The sequence below is a fragment of the Phallusia mammillata genome, chromosome 8 (assembly GCF_965637545.1).
Source record: "Phallusia mammillata chromosome 8, kaPhaMamm4.hap1.1, whole genome shotgun sequence".
Taxonomy (NCBI): domain Eukaryota; kingdom Metazoa; phylum Chordata; class Ascidiacea; order Phlebobranchia; family Ascidiidae; genus Phallusia; species Phallusia mammillata.
In genome coordinates this window covers 6,672,236-6,684,075 of record NC_137259.1, presented here as the reverse complement: position 1 = coordinate 6,684,075, position 11,840 = coordinate 6,672,236, and the positions used below count along the sequence as shown (strand labels likewise).

Genomic DNA, 11,840 nt, shown 5'->3' with positions numbered 1-11,840 from the left:
GCACAAAGTGTTTTGATTTCACACAAAAAGAAAAAAATACCACTAAAACAATAAAAACTTTGAACCGAAAATGAAACCAAAACAAAGATGTTTAGTATACTGATAGCACATGCACTTCAAATAGTTTAAATTTAAATGTTGAAATATCGTTTTGTAAACTTTTAAATGTTGAATATCTTTAAAATAGTTGATAAATACCGCATGTGAATTAAATAGGGGATTTTCCCTTGAGCAAAAGTTCTCAACTCACAGGAACTGGTAAGCCTGTAACCTTATTCATTTTGACCTATTGCCTACTGCATGTAGCTAATGTTGACCTGATGTTAGATTTATTTGTTTTGACTTTACTGCCGCAGTGCAAAGGCATTTGAGTTGTTAACTCACTTAGTAAATAGTTGTTAGCAAACAAAACAAATGCTGTTAGTGTTACGCTGTTAAAAAATCTGTTCAGGACAGTCGAAATTTACCTGCTTACATTTGTGAACTTAGATCTATTTTGCTTTATTATTAAATAGTCCATACTGAGTTTCAACAATGCAGGTTGTGAAGCTGATTGCTTTGTTTTGGGCATTAATTCAGAGCTCTCATTTTGGCTGATGATCTGGGTTTCAATGACATTGGATATCATGCAATACAGCACAAATCAGACATGAAAACTCCTTATTTAGACTCACTTGCCTTGGCAGGGGCCAAACTGGAAAACTATTATGTGCAACCTATTTGTACTCCATCAAGAAGTGTGCTTATGAGTGGAAGGTATCAAATACACACTGGACTACAGCATTATGTAATCACACCACAACAAAGAAATGGAGTTCCATTAGAAAACATTCTGTTGCCTGAACAATTGAAACAATGTGGATATGACACTCATATGGTTGGTAAATGGCATCTTGGTTTCTACAAGGATGAGTATTTGCCTTGGAATAGAGGCTTTACCAAGTATTATGGTTACTTTACAAGTGCAGAAGATTACTATGCAAGGTTTCGATGTGATGAAACAGTCTATTGTGGGTTTGATATTGAGTCAGAAAATGGGCCAGCAGATCCTGAAATTGGAGAATACTCAGCACACTTGTATGCGAGAAAAGCCATTGAATCGATTGATAGGCGAAACACTAGTCAGCCAATGTTTTTATACCTAGCCTTTCAATCTGTCCACAACCCTTTACAGGCACCAAAGGAGTATGTTGATCAATTTGAATACATTAATGATAGGAACCGAAGGACTTACGGTGGTATGGTCTCTGCCTTAGATGAGGCAGTAAAGAATGTTACAGAGCATCTGAAATCAGTAGGAATGTGGGAGAACACAATTCTTATATTATCAACAGATAATGGTGGACAGACTCTATATGGTGGCAATAACTATCCTCTGAGAGGCAGAAAGCTTACTTTATGGGAAGGTGGAATCAAAGGAGTTGGGTTTGTAAACAGCCCTTTGTTTAATTTTCCCAAAGAAAATGAAATCCACAATAAGGAAATGATTCATGTTTCTGATTGGTATCCCACCATTAAAAAAAGAACAAGGAGATGACAGATGGATAGAACCTCCCGAATATGAAAACAATGCTACAATTACGTGGAAGAAAGAAGGCCCAGACCATCCTGGATACCAAAAATTTAATGCTAAACTTGTTCAATTGTATAATGTGCAGCAGGATCCTCTTGAAAAGAATGAAGTGTCACAATATTATCCAGAGATTGTTGACTCTTTGCTTGCAAAGTTGGCAGCATATAATGCAACTGCTATACCAGTGTGTTTTCCAAAGAGTGACCATTTATCTGATCCCGCATTACATGATGGTTACTGGCAACCATGGGTACATTAAAGTGATTTAACAAACAAATATTTTTCACAACTTTAAGGTTGTATTCTGCTTAATCCAAACTTGGCATATGGGTGTGTGTCGTGTGTGCCCCCTTGACAGATTTTTGTGCGAAAATTGTTGTATTATAATCAATGATTATTTTGTATTAACTAATGGGATGTGCTGCAATCATTTTTTGTGTAAACAAGAGTACTATTTGAAGTACTATTGCACAAAGAAAATTAGGGTTTTTTTCAAACATATGCAATATGTTTTAATTGATATGCAATGTTGTGATGACAAGTTACAAAAAGTAAAATGGAAAGCAGTTGTCGTGTGATATTGTTGAAATATTGTTTTAATTTTCTTATTAATACTGTATTATCCCTTACCGGTTTGGTAAACTGATTTGAAACGTATTTCATTTGCTTTCCCTTACCTATTAAATAAACATTTACGTGTAAAGATCTACCCAAATCCATCAATATGGATTGCCCGGTAAATAAAAAGGTGTCGTCTGCTTGCTGCTTAATCTGATGGGCAAAATACAACATAGATATTTTATTACTGTAGCGCACCTATAAATTGCAAGACAGTCTCGTATAATATTGGTATTTTCGGTGCTTAAAGTAGAAATACAAACTGTTATTTGAACCAAATCTACAAAACGGGTATTGCGCCAAACTTCTGTGTATTTACTCAAGCGTGCTAAACCAGTCATGCGTATTGTCGAGATGCGTGCGGTTGCAGCAGAGAAAACAACAGACAGAATGACAGATTTCTGCAAAATTTTCAACCGGCTGACAGTAGCCACGTTTTTGCAGTTAAAGAAATAAATTCGACTTTACTTAGTTTTTTTGTAGTTGCACAAAATAATATTACAAAAACAGCATTGTTAATTTGTCATGAAAATGATCCAAACAATTATTTTTGAACAGAATTTTATGGAATACCTTTTGAAGTTTAGAACTAAAATCTGAATAAAGGCACATAAAATCTTGCAAATATGGATGACCTAGAGACTGAAGGTAGGTTTAAAACGATGTGGGGGTTTAAACAAATGTGTACAAAATTCTTCAGGCTTTCAGCCTTCTATTGTCTTTAATAAAGAAGTGTTTATTAGTCCAACTAAAGTCTAAACTCTAAAGGTACAAAATGTTGTGTATTGGCCAAAATTTTTTGCAGGCGAATTGTTAGTGATTTTAGGACTATAATATGATTGTCCAATAGTTACAGACAAAAGGTTGTACCATGCTGCCAGCCTGCAGAGTATGGCAGCTGCACACGCGATTTTTTTTGAAAAAAAAACTTACCAATTTTTCGGGGTTGCACGCGGAATTTTTGCACCAAAGGCATTCAAATGTCCCATCTTGACCTATATCACTTGCTTTTCACCTGCTGAAATAGGTCTTGCCCGCATGCATGCGGGACATGTCGGTCCTGCACGCACTAGATTTCGTCGGGAACTGCCATGTTCTGCAGACTGGCCGTGCTGTTGTTTGATAATACCACATCTACTTTATACAATAAAGTCCATTAATACATATTGTTCAGCTCTTGGATTAGAAGGTGCAGCATTTCAAAGTCGCCTTCCACCCAATGAACTTTCACCAGAAGAAAAATCATTATTTCCAGATGTTGACAAGGGATCTCCAGACATATTAAAACATTTTCTGTTTATTCGGAACAGAATTGTAAGCTGTGATTCAGAATACTAGAAAGCCATGTGTTCTTGTAATTTAGTGCTGAATTACTGCTATATCAAAATTCATAAGATTTATATTTAAATGTATAGGCATAATGTTCAGACTATGTGTGCCAACAAGTTAGGTGAAAACTAATGGCCAAAACATGCATGGAGAAACTAAAAGAGTTATGTTAAATGGGTAATTTTGACCAATAAATTTGTCTGTTAAAAAAAAACAGTAGACATTCTAAAATTTTGCATGTTTATAGCTACAGCTATGGCTTGACAATCCAAAGGTGGAACTAATATATGAAATAGCTGTTCAAAGCATGGCAGAATCAAAAGAAATCAAAGCTGATTATATTCAACTCAGCTTACGCATACACAAATACCTTGAAATACACGGTTTCATCAATTTTGGAATTTTTAAACGCATCCATCCTATTCGAAGTAAGCAATCTAGGTCATCTACATTTTTGAATTTTAGAACCATTTTGTAACTTTAGTTTTTTGTTGTTGACAAACAGGAGTAAAGAAAGGTAAGGTGGTGGTCATAGGAGCAGGAATTGCTGGACTAGCGGCTGCTCGGCAGCTCACGTCGTTTGGGATGGAAGTGATTGTTGTTGAAGCAAGGGTGTGTACACTAAATTGTGTTTCTGGAAAATGCAAGTTTTTAGTGTTTTATTCAAGTCTATACTAAATTCTTTCTGTCACAACTTCCAATAATAAACACTGATAGTTTCGGGAACTGATTTTTAAAAATGACCACATTTTTTACATGTATTATAAAAACTGGTTAATTGCATAAATAAGCTATTGCTGCTAGACATAATAAATAAATAAGTATTGCTCTTCCAGCAGTTTTTATTATAAATAATGGACATTTCGACATCTCATAATATATATTCTGAATTGCTATTCTGATATATAAAAATTTTAATCGGTAATTTTAGTTCAATGATTTTTTTGAAAAGAGATCTGGTTAAAGTTGAATAATGGCTAGTTCCATAAACATTCATGAAAAATTGTATATGTGATTAACCAGATTAAACAGTATTTGAACTTGCAATGGTTCTGTAGGACAGAGTTGGTGGTAGAATTTCAACATACAGAAAAGGAAAATTTGTTGCTGATTTGGGAGCTATGGTTGTCACTGGCCTTGGAGGAAACCCTATTACCGTCATAAGCAAACAAATCAATATGGAACTGCATAAAATCAGGCAGGACTGTCCTTTGTATGAAACAGGTGGCAAGCGGGTAAGAAAAGCAGCATTTTTCTCATTTTACTTTGTAACAAAGACAGTCATTGACATTACACATTTGACTAAAACTTCAATAGGACCGTTTTGTTGGCAAATAAGGGTAATGTACAATAGTAAGCTTGATTTTATATCATAAATGGCATATGCAGTACCTTTAGTAAAAAAAAACTTTAGCAAAATAAAAACTAAAAAGGAATACTGAGTAATATTTAAAATGTGTTAGAAGTAGGAATTGGTGTCACAACTTATTTGCAGGTCCCCAAAGAAAAAGATGTGCTCATTGAACAGGAATTTAACAAACTTTTGGAAGCCACTGCCCACCTCAGTCATGAAATGAATATTGACTCATTCCGTGGAGAACAATTGTCTTTGGGGAAGGCATTTGAACTTGTTATACAGTAAGTCCACAAGAGAGAATTGTGAACTTATTTCAACTGAAAATTATAAGTATCCAACTACAGGTTGATATAGAAAGTTTTTGTGATTTTCTTTATCCAATGTGGCATATTAGTATGAACCGAAGGTAATCAAGAGTTTTTCTGGTTGGCGCTGAGGACAACAGCTTTGCTCCTAAAACATCAGTGTGGCCCAAAATGGATTCACAACAATACCGCTGTTGAATCAATTGAATAATTACAGAGAAAACCATACAACAAATAGACTGTTATTTGTTTAATCAATTCTAAATTGCCTGATAGACTGTTCTTAATATATTTTTTTGTCGACTGATTTTTTTTGTTTTAAACTTTCAGGCTCCAAGAAAAAAAGGTCAAGGAACAATTGCTTGGTCATTGGAAACAAATTGCCAGCCTACACCAACAACTCAAAGCAGTTTTGTCAGAAATGTTGGAACTCGAAGATAAGGCCGAGAAACATCGAGAGGCTTATGACAAGCTTATGGCTGATGATAATAAAGATGATGATGAAGTAAAGGACAAAGAAACCTTACTGTTGAAATGGAATACAGCTTGCAAGGTGCCAACAGTTATACAAAACATTGCTGTTGTAATATCCTTGCAGTTCTTGCATGTGTGCATGTTAATGAGAACTTTTTGGACTTTTACAAAAATGTAGCTCTCTTTACATAGGGTACAAAATGAATCCCAAGTCCCACAACAGCCACAGGGGTGTGTGATTGCATAGGGCAGTGGTTCCCAACCAGGGCCCATGGCCCCCCAGGGGAGCCACGAGCTGTGTTCTGGGGGGGCACGGGCGTAGATTCACAAGAAACACTCACTAAAAGTCATTTTCACTTTACCTTTATTTCCGAATTTAATCGACTATTTCACATTCTATTTGTTTATAGTGAGGTTTATCACGCTCATTTACTCTATTAGACCTGTTTAGGGCCAAAATTAACACCCCATTCCAACACGTAATTGCTATCTACATTTTAAGGGGGCCACATGTTCTGCAAGGTAACTTGAAGGGGGCCACAAGGCCAAAAAGGTACTTTAAGGAGGCCATGGTCCACGAAAGGTTGGGAACCACTGGCATAGGGATTTACCAAAATATTTATAAGTGAGAAATTTGCATTAAAAGTCTGTGTATGGATACTAGGGATGTGCCAAAATTGCAAATGTTCTGTTTGGTCGAGCACCGAGCATCTCACGTTAATGCTCGGTGCTCGGCCGAGCACGCTCGGTGCATTATGACGTCACAAAAAAATCCCCTTTCTACGTTTTAGCTCTACAAGGCCTCTTACGTCACCAGCGGTGTATTAAGCTGTTACCGGCCTCAGAAGTACACATTTTTTCACAATCTAATACATTTGAAAAATCATTTGTTTTTGTTCATAGACACCCTATCGAACACTAGTTACCTATGAATACACTGTTGCTGCCAGGCATAACGTATCAACAAAATTTTCAGCTCTTCCGGCAGTTTTTTATTTTAAATAAAAATTAAAATAAAAAACTGCCGGAAGAGCTGAAAATTTTGTTGACTAGTTACCTATGTTAGCAGGGCATGAAAATGCAAATTTAATGCTCGGGTCAGTTTGTGCAACTGCTCGGCCGAGCACCGAGCATCAAAAATAAGATCTCGGGTTTCTGGCTCGGCTCGGCGCATCCCTAATGGATACCACCACTTTAAAACTGTCTCGTTCTCTTAATAATCAGACACAATAGTTGCGTTTCTGTAGCTTAATTAAGGGTGCATGGGTTTTATAGGGCACATGAAAAAACGTTGAACAGTACTGGTTTAGAACACATAGACAAAACCCAATGTAAAAAATGCAGCAAACTCAGGCACTAGTCATTTTAAGTGAAATAGACTTAAATGATAAAGAGTGGCAGGTACGGAAATCTACGCTACTTTCGATGTATTCACTAAATTATGCTTACAGGAATATGATGAACTTGCTGAGCGCCGTTCCCAACTTGAATCCGAAATCACCGCAATGGAACACAACCAACCCAGTGACGTATATCTGTCGTCGAAAGATCGCCAGTTGCTTGATTGGCACCTCGCCAACCTGGAATTTGCAAACGCTGCTCCGTTGGCTAAACTGAGTCTGAAGCACTGGAACCAGGTGTGTGCATTTGATAATTATACAATGAAATATATACAATTAAAAAGCAAGTAATCATGTCCAAATATAAAGTCCACATTGGATTGTCAGTTGTTTTGCAAACCATAAAACCCTCTAAAAGTTATTTTATGGTACAAGCCCTATTTGTAAAGTTTATTGTAATTACGAAATCTGGGCCGGAATTCGTGTCACTTGAACTAATGGGCGAAAACATTTTTCTTTTGAATAGATGATATTTTAACAGACCTAAGTTAGGATTACCAGACGTATGGATTTTTTCGGACATGTTCGGAATTTCGGCGTTAAATCCGAAAATTATTTTTAAAAACACTCCTATTGTGAAAAAACACCCTACTCTTATTTCAGCGTCTATTGCTCAACCCACAGTAGTTACAATTATTTTCCCGGGGCTTAAAATTTTTACGTACCAGGGTGTCTGTGCGGTTTTGAAGCACGATACAGCCTACACACATGCGGAACGACTGATCAGCATGAAACTTGTAAAACTTTCTGTTTTGTAATATATTAAGAAACATGGATGCGCTTTTTGTCTTTGGTAGTAATGATATTTTACCTAAAATGGTACTGCTTGTGTTGGTAAATATGCAACAACATGCTATATAATGCTACTTTGGTGCAGGCAATGACACTTATTAAAACTGTCAAAATTTTGCTCACACAGATATGGTAACTCTAGCCTAAGTTAGATCGTGAATAACATATTGTTCGGCTTTGAAAGTTTCCCAGCAGCTGCAGTAGGTCGCAGCAGCCGCACCTATCTCACCCCACGGGAATTTCATTGATACGTAACCTGCTGTCGTAAGACTCTAGATATGATCTGTCTGACATATGCACTCTTTATCGTCTAATATCCATCTGTTCGTATGCGATACAGGCTTCTTTATAATCATTTTGTGATAAACTATCTATTTATCTTGGTTAGTTTAAATATCTTTCGGCCATGTGCATGGTTTGGTTGAAGTTTGGCCAAAACCACAGTTTTTCGTAGAGATCAAAGTTTCACGTTAAACCAGCGAATAATTGAAACCTATTTATCATCACAATAAAATATTAGCACGATCAAAATTGATTGGTTATTGTCCTATAGATTTTCCCAAATAGTTTTTTAATTTCGCAAACTTAAATGCAGCATCGACATAATCTTACTCTTTCAAACTTCAAACTAAAGGAATTTCTTCGGTTGCGTCGGATTTGCCCAAACTTTTTTTTTATGATCCGTACCTGTTGACGCTCAAGACTACATCACTATATTCAAACAATAATCAAAATGTGCCATATCTTACCGTTTGTCGATATATAAACCTGGGCAGCATTTTAGTTAATACCTTTTTGGGGGGCTTGAACAAACCCATTGTAAGTCCTCACCTAAATCTTGGTGTTTGTCGATTTTCACAGGACGATGCTTACGAATTTAGCGGCAGTCACTTAGTAGTTCGAAACGGTTATTCAATACTTCCCACCGCCTATGCTGATGGCCTAGATATCAGAGTGAACGCCGCTGTAAGGAAGATAACTTACGGGGAAGAGGGTGAGTGCTATACTGTTTACACATTCCATTTAAAAGAAAAACACCCACTGTTTTTATCACGAATTGATTTGTCATTGTTGCCAAACATTATGTATCCGTCATTATTCTAAACATCCCTCTTACATAAAGTCACGTGTCTTTGTGTATGTAAGAGATATGGTTTGTGATGTTAAGAATAATAAAGTTTGGAGTTGGGTCAAAATGTTTTACAACTTTAACACAACGCTCTATGGACTCTTATAAGCGTAATGATAGACATTGTTTTTTCTTGTGCGTGATAAACAGCGAAAGCATGAGGAGCTATCATTTATTGGCTCGATGCTTTTCTAATGAGCATTTATGTTCTTTAAGTATATCCTTTAAAGCCGTATAAGTTTCTTAACTGGCAAAACGCGAGTTATTTCAATAAAACATTGTTTAAGTTTACGTGTTTTGTACATTTAAGATTTAATTTTACTTCAAAAGAGTCACATTCGTTTGGTACCAATCAATTCAAAAGAACATTCTTCAAACTGTTTTGATCGACTTGAACAAGAACACATTCATTCTTTATCTTGCTAATCAGAGAAACAATAACCCTAATATTAAAACTTTCTGCATTTAATACAATTCATGCCTTTTCTCAGGTTGTCGTGTTGTGATTCAGTCCACCCATGTCAACACGCCCCCAACAATTATTGATTGTGACATCGTGGTCTGCACTCTACCCCTGGGTGTTCTGCGACCCCCAGACCCGGAACTTGACCACGGCCCCACTGTTGTATTTGAACCCCCGCTACCCTCTTGGAAAACCGAAGCCATAGAGAGATTAGGCTTTGGAAATTTGAACAAGGTACCAGCAAAAAAGCACATTTAACTCAACATTTAACTTTTTAAGTGATCACCTTGTTTGGAATACAAGAGTACATTCCAGACATATAGATTTAAAACATACTAAGCCACATTTACAATATGTTAGTACCGATAGGCGAAGGTTATTTGTATTTAAACCTTAGATTTTTGAAGATTTGATAGTTGTATAAATGTAACGGGAATTTCGACAAACTATAAGTTGATTTTTCGAATATTTATGCTCTGTAATTTACCACAATCTTGTTACTTTCTTTTTATTAAAACTCTGCTCATACACGTTCATAAGGCTCTACCCAGCGACAAGCACTAAACGGCTTTGCTAACAGACCTGGCAAACTAAATTTATTTTCTGTTTACAAATTAGATTAGAATTAAAATTTGATTTCATCACATAGGAAAAATCGTAACAGATTAGAACTAAACTGACAGCTTACTGGATTTTTCCACATTATAATAAAATTATTGCCATTTTTCTCTATTTTCCCTAATTAGACAACTAGAGAAGCCTAGTCCATGGAATGGATTGTTTTGTAAGATTTCTGATTTAGGCATCAGTAAAATTCTTCTCCATCTGCAATTATATGAAACGAAGTAATCTCATCGTTTACCTTTACAATAGGTAGTTCTATGTTTTGACCGACCCTTCTGGGAATCAGCGGCCCCCAACTTATTTGGCCACATTGGGGCAACGACCAACTCCCGAGGCGAACTCTTCCTTTTTTGGGCAATCTACCGAGCCCCGGTGCTTATTGCTCTTGTGGCTGGCGAATCGGCTAATGTGATGGAACACGTTGGTGACGGTGTCGTTGTGTCTCGAGCCTTGGCTGTCCTTAAGGCCATATTTGGGACTTCTACTGTACCTGAGGTAAAAAATCTGGGAATTCTAAGTTTAGTTGCCTATTTTTGCAATTTTAATGGCTTAAAATTTTGGGAACCACTGCTGTAACTATTTTGTCGCCAATGAGGTTATTTTACCAATACTTTAACGCTAGTTTGTGCGTTAACTATTTGTTCTCTTTGGAACATATGAAGGTAAAAAAGAAGCCCATTTCCTCGTTCCTGACATGTTATGGTTACATTATGCTGTTAATGATCGCCTATTTTCTGACCTTCTATTTCACATAGCCATTAAGTTACACTGTTACACGATGGGGTTCCGACCCATGGAGCCACGGCAGTTACTCTTATGTTGCCACTGGCTCGTCGGGAGAGGACTATGACGTCATGGCTGCACCGGTCGACTGCAGGGGAACACACTATGATGAAGTCACAAAATCGGGTAATCCCCGTGTGTTTTTCGCCGGTAGGTTGCCAAAAATCTTTTTATTTATATCTGCGTATAAATACTTAGTTATTTTCAAATCGTATGCCCTTGTATGAGGGGTCTTTGAGATTCCGAACATAGATTTTTGATAGAACGAAACAGGGAGCGGCCTTCAAACGTTTCAGCAACAGCTGATTTTCTCATCGATGTACATTTAAAATAAGATGCATGTTGATTCATTTTTGTCTGTACGTGTAAAGGATATGTCGGTGACTTCGGTTTTATGTAAGCATTATTTCATCTACTGAAAAACCTTTTAGTTCGATCTATATGCGACTTCACCACAGTGAATAGGATTTACCTTTTAGAGATGATTACCTACATGACGTTTAAATCTGTGAGATAAAGCAATGTTTTTAAGAGAGACTTAATCTCGGAGAAAAATGATTAATTTTATCTTTCAGGAGAACACACAATGCGTAACTATCCGGCAACGGTACATGGAGCCTTACTGAGTGGTTTTCGAGAAGCTGCCCGTATTAGCGAACTCTTTCTCGGTGCAGCGGACCAATCAGAGTCGAGCACGTGACATCGCACCAGTGAGATTGTTCTAAGTTTCATTAGATGGGAGGAGTTCAGTTGGAATGCCTGAATATCCATTTACCTGCTTAAAGGCGAAATATCCTACATGTTGTTTTCCGTCATTGCCAACTCAAAAAAACTGACTTTACTTTTTCAAACCGAATTAAACGTTGTCGTTTATGGTTTTTGTGTGCTTTTGTTATCACTTGACAAGCAATGCAACCGACTAAATTAGTTTTCGGGCACTTGGATATTTACTTACTCCAGTGTTCAACCAAAACCGATTTTTGGTGGAAAACT

General features: G+C 36.8%; 2 protein-coding genes across 2 annotated transcripts; both read left to right on the top strand.

The window, feature by feature from the left end:
- The first annotated feature begins 363 nt into the window (after positions 1–363).
- Positions 364–2,331, top strand: LOC145204334 (arylsulfatase B-like). Its single transcript, XM_080076838.1, has one exon. It carries the CDS (start codon positions 650–652, stop codon positions 1,535–1,537), a length of 888 nt encoding a protein of 295 aa, XP_079932964.1. The 5' UTR covers positions 364–649; the 3' UTR covers positions 1,538–2,331.
- A 394-nt stretch (positions 2,332–2,725) lies between these two features.
- LOC145204333 (lysine-specific histone demethylase 1A-like) lies at positions 2,726–11,725 on the top strand. Its single transcript, XM_080076837.1, has 13 exons — positions 2,726–2,839; positions 3,366–3,505; positions 3,768–3,948; positions 4,026–4,132; positions 4,579–4,755; positions 5,016–5,158; positions 5,513–5,735; positions 7,108–7,293; positions 8,710–8,842; positions 9,469–9,674; positions 10,314–10,559; positions 10,820–10,997; positions 11,423–11,725. Exons 1-13 carry the CDS (start codon positions 2,818–2,820, stop codon positions 11,545–11,547), a joined length of 2,067 nt encoding a protein of 688 aa, XP_079932963.1. The 5' UTR covers positions 2,726–2,817; the 3' UTR covers positions 11,548–11,725.
- The last annotated feature ends 115 nt before the right edge of the window (positions 11,726–11,840 follow it).

Excerpts from the sequence above, each read along its gene's own strand:
- LOC145204334 (XM_080076838.1), top strand. The coding sequence starts at position 650 with ATGAAAACTCCTTATTTAGACTCACTTGCCTTGGCAGGGGCCAAACTG.
- LOC145204333 (XM_080076837.1), top strand. The coding sequence starts at position 2,818 with ATGGATGACCTAGAGACTGAAG. Across the intron at positions 3,949-4,025 it reads ACGCATCCATCCTATTCGAA|GAGTAAAGAAAGGTAAGGTG; the intron begins GTAAGCAATCTA and ends GTTGACAAACAG. Across the intron at positions 5,159-5,512 it reads GCATTTGAACTTGTTATACA|GCTCCAAGAAAAAAAGGTCA; the intron begins GTAAGTCCACAA and ends TTAAACTTTCAG.